Raw genomic sequence first — 19,486 nt, 5'->3', positions numbered from 1 at the left:
GGAAATCTAAGCTCTACTCTGAAACACTCCAATTAGCTAAATTACAACAATTCCGCAGAGAAATTATACTTTTTGCATTAATTTGAAGAGTTTTCTTTCCCTTGATGAATTACACAATTAGAAAACTGTATTTCTGTATTTTGTATCCTTATCTGATTTTAAGATTTAAATGATGATCTGAGACATTTAAGTGTGACAAAAAAAACTAAATGAAAAAAACAATCAGTAAAGATGCATTTTTTCCTCAACACTTTATTTTTCTCTTTACTAATGTGAGTTAAATTAAAGAATAGACTGCAACACTCGTTTTTCAGCTTTGAGTTTGGCTCCTGTGTTTCACCCTGTTCTGCTCCAGTTTACTGAGAGCAATTAGATGTCGCGTACCTGGGAAGGCCTCTGGCTCTGCAGATGTTCTGAAGGACATGGTGGCGGGCGGAGACTTCCCCTTCAGGTTCTCGGCCACCACATACACGTCGTACTCCGTGTCCCAGTCCAATCCACGCAGCACGACGTACTCGCTGCCACTGGGCATCCGGATCTCAGGCTTCCACTGTGACGTCTGGATCTGAGGGCAGAGATCGACATGAACAACATGCTTTCAAGGCAGCAAAGCGTAAACTTTAGAAGAACAAGAGAAAAGCTGTTGATGGAATAGAAAGCGGAATTTTATATTAACCTGGAGATGCTGTAAGAGAGGTGGGGTGGATGGATATTTGCTTAAAATCATAATTATGCTGGAAATGTATTTTCCCCAGGGATGCACACTGGAGCCCAAAGTGAGGGTATTTTTTACACTCAACATGAATAAATTGTTAACTCACGGGTTTATAGCGTATAAGATAATGCAGGATGGGAGATCCGCCATCATCCTGCTTAAGCCAGCTGACTTTGAGGGAGTTGCCTTTAGGCTCCACTGACCCTTCAAGCTTAGGAGGATTAGGATTTCCTAAAGGTACACAAGAGCAACACAAAATTATTTCAAAATTCAATAATTCAAAGCCATATCGTTTGAAGTTTGATTGTAAGCAAAGTCGGGGCAATTGTTAGCTGACCGTTAAATTCAAAGTTTAAAACTAGCCACTCTTCCTGCTCTGGTCCTCTTTTATTCAGTTGACCTTTAGTGGCTTGTCCAAAGATGCTGTCAGGTTGCACTAATTGGCAAATGACAAACAACCACATGCTTACTTGATTCATCTGAGCTACTGCTGCTGTTGCTGAGTGAGATTCAGCTGGCATGAAGAATGCTAAGGGACCAGCTGGGATGAAATATTCACTTCCTTAAAGCTGCAGTATGTAACTAATCCTATCATCTTACATTTCATAAGCTACACCCTAATTACTACACCAGTTTAGTATTTAGGAAAAAAATCAATAACTGCAACCCAAACAATTTTGTACAACTTGATACTATTAAACAGGAAGCATTTTGCATAGATATGTCTTTAGAGATGTCATTTTATTGCCTCCAAAACTCAATTCAGTCAAGTTAGTAGATCTCACTGCAAGGCGTTGATTTTTAGAGCGTTAATTGCCAATTAGGCAAATTAAACGTAAAAATACTCAAATATTTGAACGAAAACCAGAAGCTAAGGGATGTCGACAGGAATAAATGGTAGCAAGAAACGACCAATGATTCTTTTGTAATTATAACAAACAAGTTTCATTACACACTTGATTTACTGTAACACATCCAACCGATAAACAGCCAACATCCGTCATGTGGCAGACCATCAATACTTCTACAGCGCCATGACCAGCTCTGGTTTTCCTTCATTTTTTTTCCCCCATTCAGGATACCGACATGACTGATTAATGTATTACATGCGTACACAGAAGCATATAATGTGGTGTTTAATTGTCGTATTCATCAGCTGAAGTTAAGAATCTTCTTCGTCCAAGGAAATTCAACACAAAGTTACCTTCTGCATGGATGAAGGAACCATCAGCGACATGCAAGTCAAACAGGCACATGGAACGAGTGATTGAAACAGTAAAAAGACATAATTAAAGGACAAATTCAAACCCCTTTCACTTTTTCAACATTTCTCACATTGTAACCACACACTTCGATTTATTTTTTGGGAATTTTATGACTGATGAACACAAATTAGAGAATAACAATCAAATCAAGGATTAATAAGCTAGTTGCAATAAGACTAAAAAAATTGCAGTTGCAGCAAAAGGTACTTTCCACAACGCATAGACGCAAGGCTGCTTAATATAAATAATTTTTGGTGTGTTTTTATTTGTTCATATGTTAAGAAACCCTTCATCTTTCCTTCCCTTTAGAATAATGTGCTGCTTTGTGTTGATTTGTCACATGAAATTCCAGTAAAATCCATCAAAATGTGTGTTTGTAACATGTCAAAATGCTAAAAAAGTTCTGAAAAGGTCTGGGACCTTTACACCTTTACAGGTCCCAGGTTTTGAGCAACGTCTGGGACGTTGCTCAAAACAGAGGCAAGGGTAGAGGAGAGAAAAACTAAAGTGACCCTAAGGACGAACTAAAAAGAGACTAAATCATAGCAAAGCTATAAACACAGTGTTAAAAGGCACTTTAATTCCTCTGTTTGGCTTCTCAATGCGAGAAGTGCAAGAGACATCAAACAACTTTACATCCTGATTTAGGCAAAATTAATCCTTCAGAAGGCAACTGATTAATCAATGCTGATGGGTTTAATCCAAATGCAAATATTCCCCAAAGTAGCTGAAACCAGAGGCATAAAATTTTACGGCTTTTGAAATACGGAGATTTCCTGTTAATTCATCACAGTGTCACTAAGCCAATTACTTTTTTTTACAAGCTCCAAACCCAGAATTACATTATTATTCATATTTGTGTGTATCAGATTGAAACTTATGGGATGAAAGTGAAATAACAATGTAATAAAATCTGTTCACAGAGGAGTTTGCAGTGGAAATCAGGGCATGTGAGGTCATGAATGCAGGAGGAACTTATCAGGATTTGCAATGCTTTCACGTTACTAGAAAAGTTTCTAATCAGCGGGGGTGACTAGGTTATCCCGTAAGACGAAAACGGCTACAGCACTAAGGGCTTCTATTATCGCCGCTACAGAACAAACCTGTTCCGTCTGTGAAAAAATGAAAAAGGTCGTCTAGAGACGTAAGACAAGAGAACAATCAAAATCAGTTTTCTACACAAATGACCATCTGAACCTCGATTAAAAAATCTCTTGAATGAAGAATTTGGGAAGTCTAATTTCTGGCGCTGTGCAAGAGCTATTGTTTATAAAACAAAGAAAATGATTACTTTTAAGAAGAGTTACAATTATTACATTTTTTTTAAAAACAGTGGTTCAAATTTGCAGAGACTGCAATTAAGGCTAAAACAAGAAAAAGTGTTTCACCTTATTGCTACATCTTTAAGCTTGTCAATTAACATTAACTAGTGCTAAAACTAAACCTATACCTACAACAGATGAATCACTTACTCTTCTTAATGGGGGCTGAGAGACAACAGAGGAAAATGAACAATGGATACAAAAATTAGTCGTTAAAAAATAGAAATGTAAAGAGAAGACATGAAGTCATCATGGGAGGCTCTGCTTTATAAACAGACAACCAACAGAGGGCACTAAACACTAAACCATGAGATCAGGATTCAGTGCATTATGAAAAGATAGTGATCAGATAAGTGGATTGCTGGTTACACAATGCAAATTTGAGTTGAAAAATACATTAGCACTGGATTACTTTTCATATTTGTTACATTTCAAACCATTTTTGCGGACTCTAGTCGCAGCACCTACAGCATCAGCCGTGACACAGTCGACCTAAAAGTCTCAAACAAGTGAAGAGGCTCCAAAGATCCAACTCTGATCACAGGATTCAGAGGCGGTACTGGTCCAAATCAATATATTGAAATTTTACGTAAGTTAATTTCTTCAATTCATAAAATGAAACTCATATCAAGCATTTATTACACACTGTAATAGTTTTACAGAATCTTTTTCAAGATTTTTTTATTTCTCTTTATTTTGATGATTATGGCAAATAATTATTGAAAACAAACATTTATAATTAATTTTTACTGTTTATTCCCTAAAGGGGCAGTATTATGTAAAATCGACTTTTTCGAGTATTGCGTCACGACATAATGTTAGTCCCTCAGTTTTTTTTCTCTTCATGCATGTTTGAGAAATCCTTTAATTGCCCTTGGCAACCACTCAGCTGTGCAAAACGCCTTCCAGCCACAGCTCCACATCAGAGCTGCAGTACCACCTGAGAGAGTAACCCTCTACCTCTACTCCTCCATTCAGCTCCTTCAGACTAGCCAGCAGCAATTAGCTAACACCCTAGCCCTAACCCTAAGAAAAGTTTATTTTAAGTTCAATTTGATATGTAGCTGCGAGTATCGATACGTTAAATCCTACTCAAATTCTTTGTGTTCCAATTTGCACGTGTACAGTAAAAATGACATGCAACGAAACAAGCAGTTGCAATTAATTAAATAATAAAATTAAATAAATTACATTATCTAATAAACATGAATAAGACAAAAAGATTCATTTTCTGCATAACTAAATGCACAAAGTCACACAATTAACATTTAAACAAAGCAAATATATAACAAATGTATAATAAAAGCATTTATTAAACCAGTACTACGCCATCAGTTCAATTAACTTAATCCAAGTCTATGGAACGGTCACAAAATGTCACTAAAAACACTCTGTCCCTCTAAAATCTTTCAGAAAATCTTAAAAATGTATGGAATCGTACCGTTTGCTGAATATCATGATATATATTGTATTGTAAGCAGAATATCGTGTATCGTGAGATTAGTGTATCACTACAGCCCTAGTTAAGATAGTTACTTGATTTGTGCTATAAAATGGCACTATGTGCATAGAAAAAAAACACAGTACTGCCCATTTAAGTATGTGCGCGTGTAGTCCAGTGTGTGCACTTGAAATGCAGTCAGGGCACTTTTTGCATGAATTACTGCATCAAAGCAAGGTGGAGCGGATCAGCCTGTTGAACATCTGAGGTGCTAAAGAAGCCCAAGCTGCTCTCATTGTTGCATCTGTTGACTGTTGTGTTGTCTCTGATACTTCATCGGTTCCCAAAGGGAATATTGGTACTGGCACTTTTAGTAGTGTGGACAGGCCAGCTTCTTTAGCAAGGAGCGTTTGTAGCTCATCTTTTCTGTGGAGGGTGTTGTTGACTGACTGCTGGACAAGCATGAAATCAGCAGTATTTCTCATTAATATGTTGGCTAAAAAATAAATAGTCAGAATTAAAAAACACTTTTTTATTGTTCTATCCCAGGAGTCTGAGACCTTTCATCCTAAAAAGCCATTATTCCTCTCAGGCCAGCCAAATAAAATTTATTTGGAGCCACAAATGTCTCACAAATTATAATTTTAGGTAAAAATCTACCATAGTTTATATTTAAAGACCTGCCATTTAATTTTCAACCAAAGTTATTGAGAGCCACTGTGGAAGGTCCAAAGAGCCACAGGTTGCATTTGTAGTCATTCTAATAACTACAAATACACATTTGAAATATATTACTGTGTGTGATAATTCTATAAATTAGGAGTTTTACTTTTTGAACTGAGACACTAAAACATAATGTTTGACTTTAGTACACCTTGTCCTGATTAGTAAGAGCCGTTGTGATGGCAAAATACTCATTCTTATCCATATCATGTAATTTCTCAATGCAATTAGGGAGAATGAAATTAAACCTTCTATTTTTTCAGTAAATTACAACATAATTAACATGAGAGTGCTGTAAAAATTACATCTATAACCAACTATACTTTGTAACAAAATGGGCATGTAATTATAAGAGTAAAAAAAATATCTGTAGATGGCTTTTAAAATAACTGCTTCATGAATTCAAACATTCCCCCATAGAGAAGCAAAATCGGTCAGAAGAAAGGACTGAAATCACTCTGTTTTTGTGAAACTGTCCAAACATCTCAGGCAACCAGCCGATAATGTGTTTATAGAAATCCTCTGCAGGTAATATGTTTGTGATGAACGAAATGAAGAGGAGGATAAAAGCTTCACACTGCGCTGTCAACTGTGCACTTACGGACAGGCTCGGTCTTGAACAGCTCCGTGGGGCTGCTCTCTCCTTCGCCCTTGCCATTAATGGCCGACAGCTTCACCTCATAGCGGCTCTCCGGTTTCAGGCCCGTTATCGTCACCTCGTTGACGAAGTCTGTTACAATATCAGAGACGGCACAGTTTCTGTTGAGAGCACCTTGATCGTTTTGATGAGCAGAACAATGAACAAATTCCCTCCCGTTCCAACAATACATGCATAATTAATCGGCGAACACACAAACGCTGATTAGCAGGATTCTCATTTCGCCCAAACAATGTTTAGACAACTGATTAATCCATTTAGAGATGTACCAAAACTCGGCATACAGGAAGACAAGAACAGCAGCCATGTTCAATTATTTTGTCAACGTCACTGTTTCTATTGATGGCCAAGTGTGCCATGATCCAACAAAGAAACAATTAGTCTAATAATTAATTACTAACTCGATAGTCTAATTACAACAGTAATGAATAATTTAATTTTTTCATATAAATGCATACAGTTTTATAATTCCATAAGCCATAAAAATGTAAGTAATTTAAAACTATACAGAAATAATAATAGATGGTTTTAAATGTACAAGTACAATACATAATCATTGACCAACATTCAAAAATGTGTGTATTTTAAACATTTTGTAAACATTTAAATAAAGAAGTGTTCTTCATTAACTTATGCCAGTTTCATGTACCAAACCTATTTACAGTTTTATTTGAATTTATTTGATTTAAATATTTATTTTTAACTGTAATTAATGGTAATTTTGGCCCAAGTAACAGCGTTTTTCAGTTAGTGGCAGTTGAGCATTACCATAAAATCTTCCTACTTTATTAAAATTTATCTAGCATCTATATACAAAGCAATGTATGAATATTGATTTTTACATTTGCACTGATATTTCTGACATTTCATATCAATTCCGGCCAAAATAATAAGAAAAAGGTTTTATCTAACATTCATTGAAAAATAACTATATGTTTTATTCCACAACTGCTAATACCAGCTGTTTAGTTTTTATATGTGCGTTTACCGTCTTGGACCTCGTAGACTTTCTGCGTCCAGCTGCTCCTGCCCTGCATCCTCCACTCAGCTCTGTACTTGAGAATGGGAACGCCTCCAGTAGATTCAGGCTCTCCAAACTGGATCAGAGCGGTGGTGGAGAAAGGCCTCACTTCGTCTATGACCAACGATGACGGAACCTCTGTGAAATAAAAAAAAATAAGTCAGTTCAACTACAGACACTTTAAAATTTCACAAAAAAAAGATTCTTATGGCCGCTTGTTCCTTTTACAGTGACACATTGAACTCTTTCATGCATCTCATAATACATAGTAGATGCACAAGTGAATTAATTAGTGATTTATAGGTTTAAAGCTATGACTCTTACTGCAAACACTGTATGTTCATTAAGTACAGCTACATTTAAAAAGCATTCTTTGATTCCTGAAGATTTGCTCATTTGTGCACAAATTGACTTCAGGTTAATGTTCTGCCACATGCAGATGACAGTAATTTTATAAGCAAAAAACAAACAGGCAGCAGAGAAACTGTCATCAGTAATGGTGCCTCTTTGACAGTGGCTAAAAGAAAATTTAGTCAGCATGTTATTTTCAAAGTTAGATAATAAGCAGAAAGTTAGATCCAATAATTAGTGTTGCTGAGCAAACATCCACACCAATACAGACGCTTTAGTTTAAATATCTAGGCATGATGAAGGATTCACAACTTTCATTTAAAAGTTATTTTTAAAAAATGAAAAGATCAAATTAAATTTAAAAAAAATGTAAGTTTACCTGCGCTACCACCACCTTTAAAAGATTTTAATGAATTATATTTTGTGTTTGTCTGTATATGTGTGTCTTTTTTTCTTTTCACCATAAATCTGCCATTGGATTACAAATGGCTAAATCTGTAATGACTCTTTAATCTAGACATGTTGATTAATATGCACTAAATCCAAATTTAAATTGTTCTTTATCATAAACGGCTGCTAGTATTTACACAATAAACCTCATTTGCAGGGAGGGTTGAGCAATAGTGGCCATACTGCACCTTGTAGATTTATTATTTATCTGTTGGAAGCATCAACACTGCTATAGGACTGATAAGCAGGCTTAATTTACATAAAGAGCAGAGTCAGACACGGCATTGTAAAAACACACTCACTCAAGGAAAGGCTAGTACTCTAGAAAAAGATGTTCCTGGAGAAAGAAGCTCCAGGGAGCAAAATGAAAACATGTCTTTTGATGTAAAATATAAAAGCAAAACTGTAAAACAATAAAAATAAGAAAGCATGAAACCAACCTAAAAACCGTTGAAGGAGCTTAAACTAAAATTGTATATGGACTTAAACCCTTTAGCTCACAGACAATTCTGTGTTTCAGAAATATGAAAACATTTAAACTATGAACAGTAAGTGTGCAGGAACATACTGGTACTAGTAAAATAAAGATTTAATTTACCCTTTCTATAAAAACCATCTAGGCTGTGAGGGGTAGGAGGAGCTGAAAATGCATTCTGACTTTCAATCATCCTTTGTTAAATTTACCAGAATAAAAAAATTATCGTTCGCCACCCACTTCACGATCCATTTTGGGGAAAATTACATTGTTAAAAGTGTTTAACTAATTGAAACAGTAATATCCGAGTTCTGGTGGCTTTGCGGGACTCCTACACTCTAAAGCGAGCTCCATGCTGTCCTGCATCACTTTGATCTGGGAAGTAAAAAGGAATACTGTAATTACTGTGGTTGCACAGGTTTCTGCCTGAAGTGAAAAATGCTCCTTTTTTTCTCTAGTCACTTCAGATGGCGGCTTAAAACCTGTATTTTCTCTTTTCCTCTCGTCTTATGAAGACGGATGCATTCGTATGAAGGTGTAACATTATTAACTTGTACTTTTCTCAACAAAGCATTCAGTTGAATTACGCAGATGCAAAGTAAAAACACAGCAAAGTTTTATTTTACACTGCACCGAGGGCTTTGATACAAGACACAGATAACCGTTGCTGGTAGTTGAGCTGATGTCTTTTTATCTAAATTTATCTTCTATCTAAACAAACACTGCTGCTTTGTGTAATCGCATGCTGGCTGTTACTGCCAAATACATTTTAAAAGGAGTGTAAAATCTGTTTTACAGCCCAGAGCAAGACAACATCTAAAGCGCTACTCTGTGTTTTAGGTTGTTTTCACACCTGATAGTCCGGTAGACTCTGTTTGATTTTGGACCAAAATTGCAACATTTGTTATATTTTCAGCTGGTTCGGTTTGTTTTTCCACTGCATTGTGTCAAACCAACCAAACCCTATGAAAAACCTGTTCACCCTCTCGCCTCTGGAGGCCACTGAAAGAAACAACGCAAAAACATCTGAAGAGCACATTGAGTGGAACTTCCTTCTTCATGAAATGTAGACAAAAATGAAGTGCCGTCAAATTTTAGCGGGTGTAGGATTTCTCTTTGTCTTTGGTGAAAGACCACAAGCCATTGGACGTTTGTTTTGGTTGCATTTACACAGGATGACGCTATAGGCTGCTTCATGCTTTTGGAGTGGTCTCCGGTCTGCTTAGCGCTCACATATGCATTCAAACCGCAACAGAGTTTACAGCAACCAGTCCAAGACCTAGATTTGTGGGCTAACTAGCTTGATTAATAGGGATAGTGTGAATGTGTCCTTAAGTTTACCTCTGCTATAATGGTATTGAATCGTTTCTGCACATTTCAGCAAGTCAAATGTAAGACTTAACAAAACCTAAGCACTCAGCTTTGTGCTTCTCACACTGCAGAGTTTGCTCTCTACAGCTTTAACCCCCATAGTGCCAAGCTTAAACGTTTTGCTTCATCACCTTAACTCGAACTGGTTGGCAGTAGAAATCAGCCATTTGCAAAAACGAACATCATCCAGCCAACTGATAATACATTTGATAGAGGCAAAAACTCTAGCTAGCTAGCTAGCTAGCAAGGGTAGTTCAGCAGCTAGTTACCAGTAGCCTCAACCTCCTTGAGTCACAGAACTCAATGAAGATGTTTCCTAGCAACTTAAACTTTTGCCTAATAGAAAAGTCCCATGAGAAAATTAAACTACATTAAACAGTCCTGCCTTGGCAAAATTTAAGACCTGTGACTAACAAATTAAAGACCAACTTACATTTTTAATGAATTTAAGACATTTTAAGGTCTTAATTTTATACACACACACGCACTTAAGACTTTTTAAGACATTTTACGGCTGCGTGGACACCCTGTAAATATTTAACATCTATTACTGAAATATTCAACATACTCTGCTGAGTTGTATTTCTAATATAATTACATGTCAAGGCCAAATGCTGTAAATAAGAATGAGATTTAAATCACAGCCTCATCACTGACCGGCCTGAATGAGCAGGAACTCCTTGGACTCGGTGCCCATCTCATTTGAGGCGGTGCAGTTATAGCTTCCAAAATCATTTTCAGACTCTGGTGTAATCTGGAGGGGAGAAGAAAATAGAGCAGTGAACATATGAAGGGAAGCATGGCTAAACAGACGAACAAACTTATGTGTCAAACACCATGAAGGTGACCTTTGTGTTTGTCCATCAGAGTAGCCTATTTTCATCTGTTGCTGTGAGCCTTCATGCTGCTGAATTATTCAAGGATTTTTTTTCCCCCCCACAATGAGGCTAGAAGAAAACCCCCCTCACTTCTTAGTCTATGCTCATGAAATCTTGATGACACAAGGTGATGGGGGGTCTGGGATGTGTCTGTCGACATGGAAAAAACTTTATGCATACATTATGTATGTTTACATTGCAAAGTGTACTTAAAAGTCAGTACCTGTAGGTAGCTGGATAAAGGAGTTCTGAAGATTTTGATGTTGGTGGTGTTTGAGTTTGGAAGCTGCAGTCCATCTCTGAGCCAAACAATTGACACATCTGTTGGAAAAGCCTTGACCTCGCAGCTGATGTTGACCGGGTTTCCCTCCCAGGTGTAAACCGCAACTGTTCCGTGGATCTTAGGTGTATCTAGGAGTTAAGAATGTGATTCAGAAAACTCTTTCAAACAGCTGAAAATATTCTTTACCTTGTGCATAGTTCTGGTTGGAAGTTCATACACATTCATTATGGGGCTTTTAATGATTTATTTAATTTTGTTGTGTGAATATTTATATTTCGCCACATTCCTGAGCAGAATTTATTTAAATTAGTTTGTTTGTTTGGTGCAGAGAGACACCATTCAAGAATACTCCAAAAGATTTCACAGGGTTAAAGTTGGGGTGTGCCCCTCGGCTTCCTTTATCCATTCTAGTTTCAGTTTTTATAAGTATTTGGGATCCCAGTCTTTTGCAACACCCAGTAAAGTCAAAGTATCGCGCATCTGACCCAAACTGTCACCTTTTAGATGAAAGGTGTAGGGTCAGGATGTTCAAAATAACAGGAACTCTTCCGATTTAGGTCCATCAATAACTGGAAGCTGCTAGAACACAAGTATCCTGGTTCACCAAGAACGGAGAGGGTCCCAAACAAAACAGAAGCCCCTACTCGAAGTTGTCATCCTGGGCCAGGATAACAACCATTTTTAATAAACTCTATGTTCACCTTGAAACTTGCAGATAGCTATAAATGTTGCAGTCAAGGTGGAACTTACTAAGGAATATAGTTTAGATTTATGGCCTGAGCCAGACTCACAGGCGACAAAAAGTTCAGGCTGGGTGGGTCAGTGTTATTTGCTTGCTTGCAATCCATACAGCACAGAAAAAAACAAACGATAATGCATAATATGAAGTTGTTTTAATCTGCCCATGGACTAGAGTAGATAGCTTAACTTGTTGAGGAAATAAACACAACAAGTAGGGTGCAGAAGTTAATCAGATTGTAACAGCACAGTAAACCGCATGCACACACAGCTCTGTCCTGCTCTGTTTGAGCAGCAGTGGAGATGGGATCCTGCAAATCACACATCCCAGATGATTTTCACTTGAGTATTTGAACTTGACTCACCCTGAGGTTACAACAAACAACAAGATGGAACAGGAAGATGTTAATCACAAGCTAAAAATGGGTCACTGGTTACATTGCTTATCTACCTTGCACATGTACAGAGCTAAATAACTTATATTTTGCTGTCACTCCTGCACTTTATATTTTATATTCATATTTTATACTGTATTTTATTTTATTCTGGAGTAACCTCACAATTGAAAGCTCAAAACATTGTCCTGAGCTGTATGCAACGAAATTTCGTTCTGTATACACCCTGTGCATGCAAAATGACAATAAAGTCAGTCTAAGTCTAAGTCTAAGTCTAAATGGTCTGCAAGCAGAAAAAGTAAAATCGTAATTAAAAAAATTAGGCATAGTTCTATAAGTAAAGTTAATTAGTTGGGTTGGATTGGGCTGGGACACATTGCCTACGGATTTGGGTTGGGTTGGATACTAAGAAACGTGTACTCGCATACTAGTCAGCCAGTATGCAGAATTTTGACCCTGTGTAAATTACAGATGGTTCCCCAATAGTTTATAATTTGTTCTTTGTTCATATGCTTTACTTTTTTTCCCTTAGGGTTGATTGTTGTCTAATCATGCCAAATTTGAAAAATAACGGCTCAAATAAATAATTAAAAGCCCAAAACATCCACAATATTCATGCTGATTGTGACTGTAGGCTCACCTAAACCTAACCCTCAGGAACCATACTTATTTTCCAGATAAGCTTAAGACAATGCAATACTCACAGCGGACTTCCAGATAAGCGGTCTGTTCATCCTCTCCGATGGCACTGCGAGCTGTGCAGAGATACTGACCGGCATCTGTATACTTGACATACTTGAGAGTGAGGGAGGACACACGAGCATCGCTCCTTACTACTACATTTCCATCTGGGCTCTAAATGGTAGCAGAAAAAGGTTTGGTATAAGGGGGCAGGGGGAAAACAAACAAAAAAAAAACAATAGGACTTCATTAATGGCTATATTGCATTGTCATGTTGAATAATTTTGCAGAAAGATGTTTGTAACCTGAAATGGAAAAAGAAAAGTAAGCCAGCCTTTAATAAAGAGAGTGGACATTAACTTGAGGAAGGAGGCGAACAGCGCTCGATAAAGACGTGGAAACATGGGGACGCTGATGACGAGGCAGGAGAGCTGGTAAATAATAGATGGAAGACAGCATTAAGAACCATCTAGAGCTTTTCACATGGCAGCTACTAACTTGTGAAACATGCTGATGCACAGCTGCAGACAGGGTGCTCCACGCTTGCACTTTTACACATTGGCTGACATATTTATTTTTTGTGTGTTACATCATCATCGTTTCCAACAGTTTTTCTTTTATTTCCCCCTTTGCTGACATTATTTGTGAAGTATCAGATATGTTATGAGGCAGCGATGTGTACATCTAGCATTTACTCAGTTTTCAGGGATGCATCAAGTCACCATCCATTTGAAGTCTGTTACAGCAGTAAGTGCACTGATGTTGTTGTGACTGTTTTTACCATCTGGTACTAAAACTGCCAGACTATAAGGTTTCTTCTTTCAAAGAGCTGTGGTGAAACATATTACTGTAAAAAGTCCTATTAGCCACTTGAATTTCAGGATGATGGCCGTTTTTCAAGATGGCCACCATTTTGAGCTTTTTAAGCCAATTATTGCCATGAAATGTTACCCATTTTCATGACTTGGATGAACTTTGTCAAATCATGTTTTCTTATTCATGCAACTTTAAAGTGATAATATGTAGAAAAATCAGCAATTGAGGACTTTGCTGTTCTCACACAGGTCACACAGTCATCAACTAGACAGAGACAATGTGTGACAAAATGACAATCGTCTTGGTTGGCGCTAACTTCCGCTAATTCTTTAAATGTGTTTAGCGGTTTAGCGGCAGCAGAGCTAAGATTCTTGTTTAGTGAAATTATGGTTAGTGAACCTAACTTGTTGGCCACGACTGGCAATAACTATTGCTGATTGTAATACAAACATATATTCTTCATTTTAACCAGTGGCCACTTTGAAAACTGTCCACAAGAAAAAGATAACTGCAGATCAAGAAAATATAAATGATTTCTATGGTTCAAAATATGTAAGCTGGGATTTGACACCAAACACATTCATCTATTTGGTGATTTTAGTGCAAACATGTATTTTCCATGACAACCATGGTGGCCCTCTTAAAAAATTACAAAAACTATTACCAGACATGAGTGATCAACGGGTCAAATTATGCATGATTTAACAAAAGTAATCTGTGATAATCATTGGTACATTTAGTGCAAAATACATGATCTCTAATGAAACATCTTGTAAAATGGCAGCCATCTTGAATATTTCAGTAGCTTTTTTTATTGTTGAAAAAAGCAAGACCCATTGAACATCTATGCCAAGTTAACTTCTTGTATCCGCATGGGAAAGATTTTTCTGAAATATTCAGTTATCTTCTGCACCAGTATTTTAGTGCTTTATTCATTTAAAAGACGAAACAAATTAAAACATGACATCCTCAACATAATCAGATCCACATCTACCAAAACCAAATAATTGACTTTTTTTTTCTGTACACATTTATACAATAACATTATGCATCTGTTCTTTTAACAAGGTGCTAGACCTGAATATCTAAGCGTCTCTTACGGTTGCCTTCGTGGCTTTGATCCAAATTGAAAACAAAACAATGGCAGAATGCTTTTACACAGACTGAATTAGGGCCCAGCCTGGGAAGCCATTTAAGAGAAACAGTGTTAGTTTGTATTCAAATTGAACACACAAAGCATGTCTAGGGCATTTATTATGCAGAGGGTAGCGGGAGCAGGGAGACACTTACATAACACACACTACCCTTTTCTTCTGACCCCTGTGCAGATAGCTATCTCAGTCGACCCCTGTGGTGCTGTTTTCGATTGCTGCATTTATACAACATGCCACACTGCATCTAAGCATTAGCGCCTACTTAAAAGAAAGCTTTAGGTATGGATGGGCTCTTTTTGGGGACACTAAAGCCTCTGATGTAATTCATAAAGAAGCAAAGTGTGTGAGAGATCCCAAAAATGTGGAACGTTTTTATATATTTATCAACATTTTGGTAAATGAGATTATTATGAAAAATCTCAGCTAATTTAGTTATTTTGATAGAAAAAGCTAAACTCCTCCTGATTCATTACACACAGTAAGACATATTTTCTTTTCTTTTAATTTGGATAATTGTATCTTACAGCACATGAAAACCCAACATCCAGTCTCTCTGGAATTACATGAAAAATAAAAGACTAATAAAAATGCTGCGTTATGCTCGACATAATCATCTTCTAAATTGTCTGTTGTCAAGTAGACGGTAATCAACACCTTGAACAAGTATGGTGTGCCACAAAAAATAACTACTAAAGCAGCTGGCTGTTCACAAAGTGCTGTGACAAAGACTATTGATGGAAAGTTTAGTGGAAGAAAAAACTGTTAGTAAAAGGTGTAGAGTCCAATCATTAGTGCTATATGGGTCAAAATCATGCTATTGAAAGAACTCATGGGCCACAAATATATGATTTTCTTTTCTGTTCTTTTTTATTGAAAGGATTAACAACTTGAACAGTTCTTATTTTTCCTTGTTAATGTCCCAAAAATAAACTAAACGAGCAATATTTTAATTAAATGGACATAGATGTCTAGACAAGGAATAAGCCAATCGCTTTAGATTTTAAAATATATATATATTTTCTGCATGTCTTACATATTGGTAGCAGAAACAACATGATATGGAAAATGTGTTCATCAAATAAATTTCTTGTGTTTAGCCAAATTTAATGACTGGGTGACCCCAAGTCTGCTGTTAAGTGAAAGTTGCAGAATCTATGTGGTTCTACTGGCTAAAAAAGCGAAAGGGGCAGTATGGGCTTAGGTTGAACAAAACTGTAGTGTTATGTGCGACATCTAACTGCAACGCTAGGAAAAACATTAACGGGTTAATAGAGCAGAGATGCTGTGATGACTTAATGAAGGCGAAGGTTCAGAAGGAACAGGAGCTTTTAAAAGAGACAGAGGCCCAATTTCATAGCATTAAATTACAACAGGGTTTCCCTCAGTGTTTTATCAGACTGGCAGGCCACCAGGCTTTACTTGTGCCCTCACCAGGCTAAGCATTGATAATTTTTAAGTTTTTTTTAAAAAATGTTAGCATTTTTTAAGGCTTTATAGTTGGATATACAGTAGTTAGGCTTTATAGTCAGACATTAAACTCCCAGTCTTTCAGTAATACATATTTATCAAGTGATATTTCAAATTTTCTATCAACTTTAAACATTTTTTAACTCAAAAACATGATGGGCTGCTGGACGAATGACTGCCCTATCGCCCAACCACCAGGCTTAGCAAGTTTTCTGGGGGAAAACCTTGTACAACGTGACATTTTTTAGCTGTATTTGACACATACGTATATCTGCTTGGTTGTGCTATAAAGTGGCAGAATGTGCCTGGAAAATACATAATACTTTAAAGCAAAAAAGCCATCAATCATATAAGAAACACTTTGCATTGTACATAATATTTTCCATTAATATTTGTTTAATTGGAATCTGCATCTTTTTTCAAATGTCTTGCTCTTTGGATGTTTTGCCCACTGTGAGTCTCTGGGATATTCGCAAGAAAAATAATTTAATTAAGACTAATTACACAATATTCTAATCTATTTTTTTTTTTAAACAGAATTTTTTTTTATGAGCTGTAAGCCATATTAATCAAGATTAACAGTAATAATAAAATACATCACCGTGTGTAATAAATCTTTACTGTGCACGTTCCACTGCTTGATTTTTAACAACTTGAATAAATTAACTTTTCATATAACTTTCTTGAGATGTTATACGAAAAGCAGAAGCTTTTTAAAAAGATTAATCTAAATCAGATGGAGGAGAAAAAACACAGACTTCAGCATCCTTTACTAATAAAGCCAAACTGGCAGCAGAGTATGACAAGTAATAATTTTCCTTCTCAAACCAAAGAGCGACTTTGAGGAACCTCGGAGCATAAAATTGACACTACATACAGGACAAGTTAAACTCATGTCTCATCAAATATAAAATAGGCTGGCATACAAATGTACCTTCCACCTGCACGGCTTATTAAACGAACACACTCAGTATTCTCCCAGTGCTTCCAAGCCTTCCCTCCCGTGTGATTTGTAATTGGATGTCTTGCAGGGAGACACACACTGATCAACTCAGAGCGCAGGTGAACTATAAAAGCATATCATTATGTTGGAAAGTGAAAATTATTATTGCCTCATCCATTAATGAAATCTAGAGAGCTCATGACTAGAAACTACATGTGCTGCAAAAAGGTCACCAGGATGTCTTTTTTTAGATTTCACTAAAATATGTTTAATGTGGACAAATGTATGTCTCTATATGAATGAACCTGGTGTAATTCGTCGGGCATATGTATTTGTTTCTGAAAGAGATCGGTTTTCTTAGTCTTATGTAACTGGGGGTGAATTTTTTCAGGTTTTTAGAGTTTCCTGTTTTATTGTTTTAGAATAACCGCCTAGTTACGGATCCAGATGGCCAGGATGAGTCAATCACTTTTGTATTGGGAAAAAATAAAAATTTGAGTCACTTTTTGCACAACTTTCTATCGGTGATGCTAACGTGTTCTGACACTGTTGGCAACCGCTGCTCACACACACCTGAAGAGGGATGCAACCCCCTCCCTCATCAGAGGTGAGCAGCTACTGTAAATATCTAAAAGTTGAACCTGTCAAATTACATTCAATATTAACATTTGACCTGACAAAATATTGACATTATTTGCAAACTCTGAGCATTGACACATATTTGATTTCCAAGACTATACTAAATTCTCTTCATTTGAAACATCTGTAGAGGTAAAAATAGCGATCCTATTTCAGGACTCAAAATGATCTGAAAGTACAGCACTGATGTCAAAGTAAAATTATAAATAACTGTGGTAACTTTAATACTCAGCATTGCACATAAAGCAGGGGATCAGTGACGCACTTAGCGAAAAGAGAAGACGAATCTGAAGCAGTTCTGATCATTTCACTCAGCGCTGCGGATGGCACAGAAATGACGGAGATTTTCTCACTAATTTTCCCACATATGGAGAACACATATTTGATGGAGAAGCAAGCGTCAGAGGGCTGCTCTTTTCTTCAGACAATATTTTAATTTTATTGACTGGAGGTCCTTTGTTCATTTCAACATTTTCAACCCAAAAAAGTCTGATCTACAGTACATACTACATGAGGATGGCAGTAATTTTGGAAGATGTACATTTGGAGCGGTTGCATGAAAAGCAAAATATGTGGGAGAGAGGTTACCTCTGGATCATGAATGTCTGCCATTATGCCATTTCTGACATAAAAAAAAAAAATTAGCAAAAAAAATTTGATTAATCAGATATATCTGAACAAAACCATGTTGAGGATTCGTGTTTGAGAAGAAAAAGTCACAGGTTTAAACAGAAATAACCACTATGTAAGGTGCCTCGCAAAAGTATTCACATCCCTTTAACTTTCACACATTTTGTAGTGTTAAAACCACTAACCTAATTATATTTTACTGTAATTTTATGTGATAGATCTCAGGAAGCACAAAATTGTCATAATAGGAAAATGTTCAAATATTTTATAACTTTATTTCAATTTTATTTCACATTTTTAACAAATATCTGCGATAACACTCCAGTTGTTAGCTTTAGCTTTAGGCGTCGTTGCATTAAGTCCAAACAAGTTCATTGTCGGAAAAAAACCCAACCTCCACAGCATGATACTGCCACCAATATGTTTCAAGGTAGGGATTATATTTTGTTAAACACAATCTTTAAGTAATATAAAAAAAAATTATATTGCTTAAATTCTTTTGGCATTAAGCAATATATAAAAAAAACAACACATTTTTCCTATTGCATCCCAGTTATTTCCTACACTGTGTAAGCTTATCACATTAAGTCTGCATAAAATACACAAAAGTTTGTGATTGTAACTCAAAACGTGAGTGAATTGAAGGTGTATAAATACTTTTCCAAAGCAACGATTGCGATAAAAATGTTGCGGTCGAACTGGTAGAAGTGAAGCCAAAACGGACAGAATTCCACCAGCACCACTTTCTCTACTGCATCACTCTCAGCGTTTTATACTCTCGTTGACCCTCATTTGATCAAGAATTTTGATCTGCATCCATTCGGAATTGAATTAGACTTCCCTGACGTGAATGATGGATGGGTGGAGGAAAAAGCCATGCATTTAGAATACCTTGTGCTGCTCAGGCCGAGTCCATGATGCCTGCAGAGGACAGAGAAACAACAGACAGAAGGCAAAGCAATTCTTAGAAGGTAATGCTCATCCTCTCAAGAATGGGATGCAGCACATTGCATACAAGTATTAAATGTTCCGATTATTTACCTTGCATCCAAAGTGCCTGCTCTGAATAT

General features: G+C 36.6%; 1 protein-coding gene across 13 annotated transcripts in view; it reads right to left on the bottom strand.

The window, feature by feature from the left end:
- ncam1b (neural cell adhesion molecule 1b) overlaps positions 1-19,486 on the bottom strand; it is a 110,717-nt gene that overhangs the window by 13,277 nt on the left and 77,954 nt on the right. For 5 of the 13 annotated variants that reach the window (XM_027999749.1, XM_027999740.1, XM_027999741.1 and 2 more), the window contains 10 exons: positions 19,308-19,337; positions 12,791-12,941; positions 10,894-11,081; positions 10,450-10,546; positions 7,113-7,283; positions 6,068-6,196; positions 3,084-3,116; positions 1,920-1,922; positions 822-946; positions 385-565 (listed from right to left, as the gene is read on the bottom strand). In XM_027999749.1, coding sequence (XP_027855550.1) covers positions 385-565; positions 822-946; positions 1,920-1,922; positions 3,084-3,116; positions 6,068-6,196; positions 7,113-7,283; positions 10,450-10,546; positions 10,894-11,081; positions 12,791-12,941; positions 19,308-19,337 — 1,108 coding nt within the window. Of the gene's footprint in view, positions 1-384; positions 566-821; positions 947-1,919; positions 1,923-3,083; positions 3,117-5,714; positions 5,718-6,067; positions 6,197-7,112; positions 7,284-10,449; positions 10,547-10,893; positions 11,082-12,790; positions 12,942-19,307; positions 19,338-19,486 lie in introns of all 13 variants that reach the window. The other 8 variants (XM_027999743.1, XM_027999746.1, XM_027999742.1 and 5 more) reach the window with 5 other exon arrangements.

The sequence above is a fragment of the Xiphophorus couchianus genome, chromosome 18 (assembly GCF_001444195.1).
Source record: "Xiphophorus couchianus chromosome 18, X_couchianus-1.0, whole genome shotgun sequence".
NCBI lineage: Eukaryota > Metazoa > Chordata > Actinopteri > Cyprinodontiformes > Poeciliidae > Xiphophorus > Xiphophorus couchianus.
This window is presented reverse-complemented; position numbering and strand designations above follow the sequence as displayed.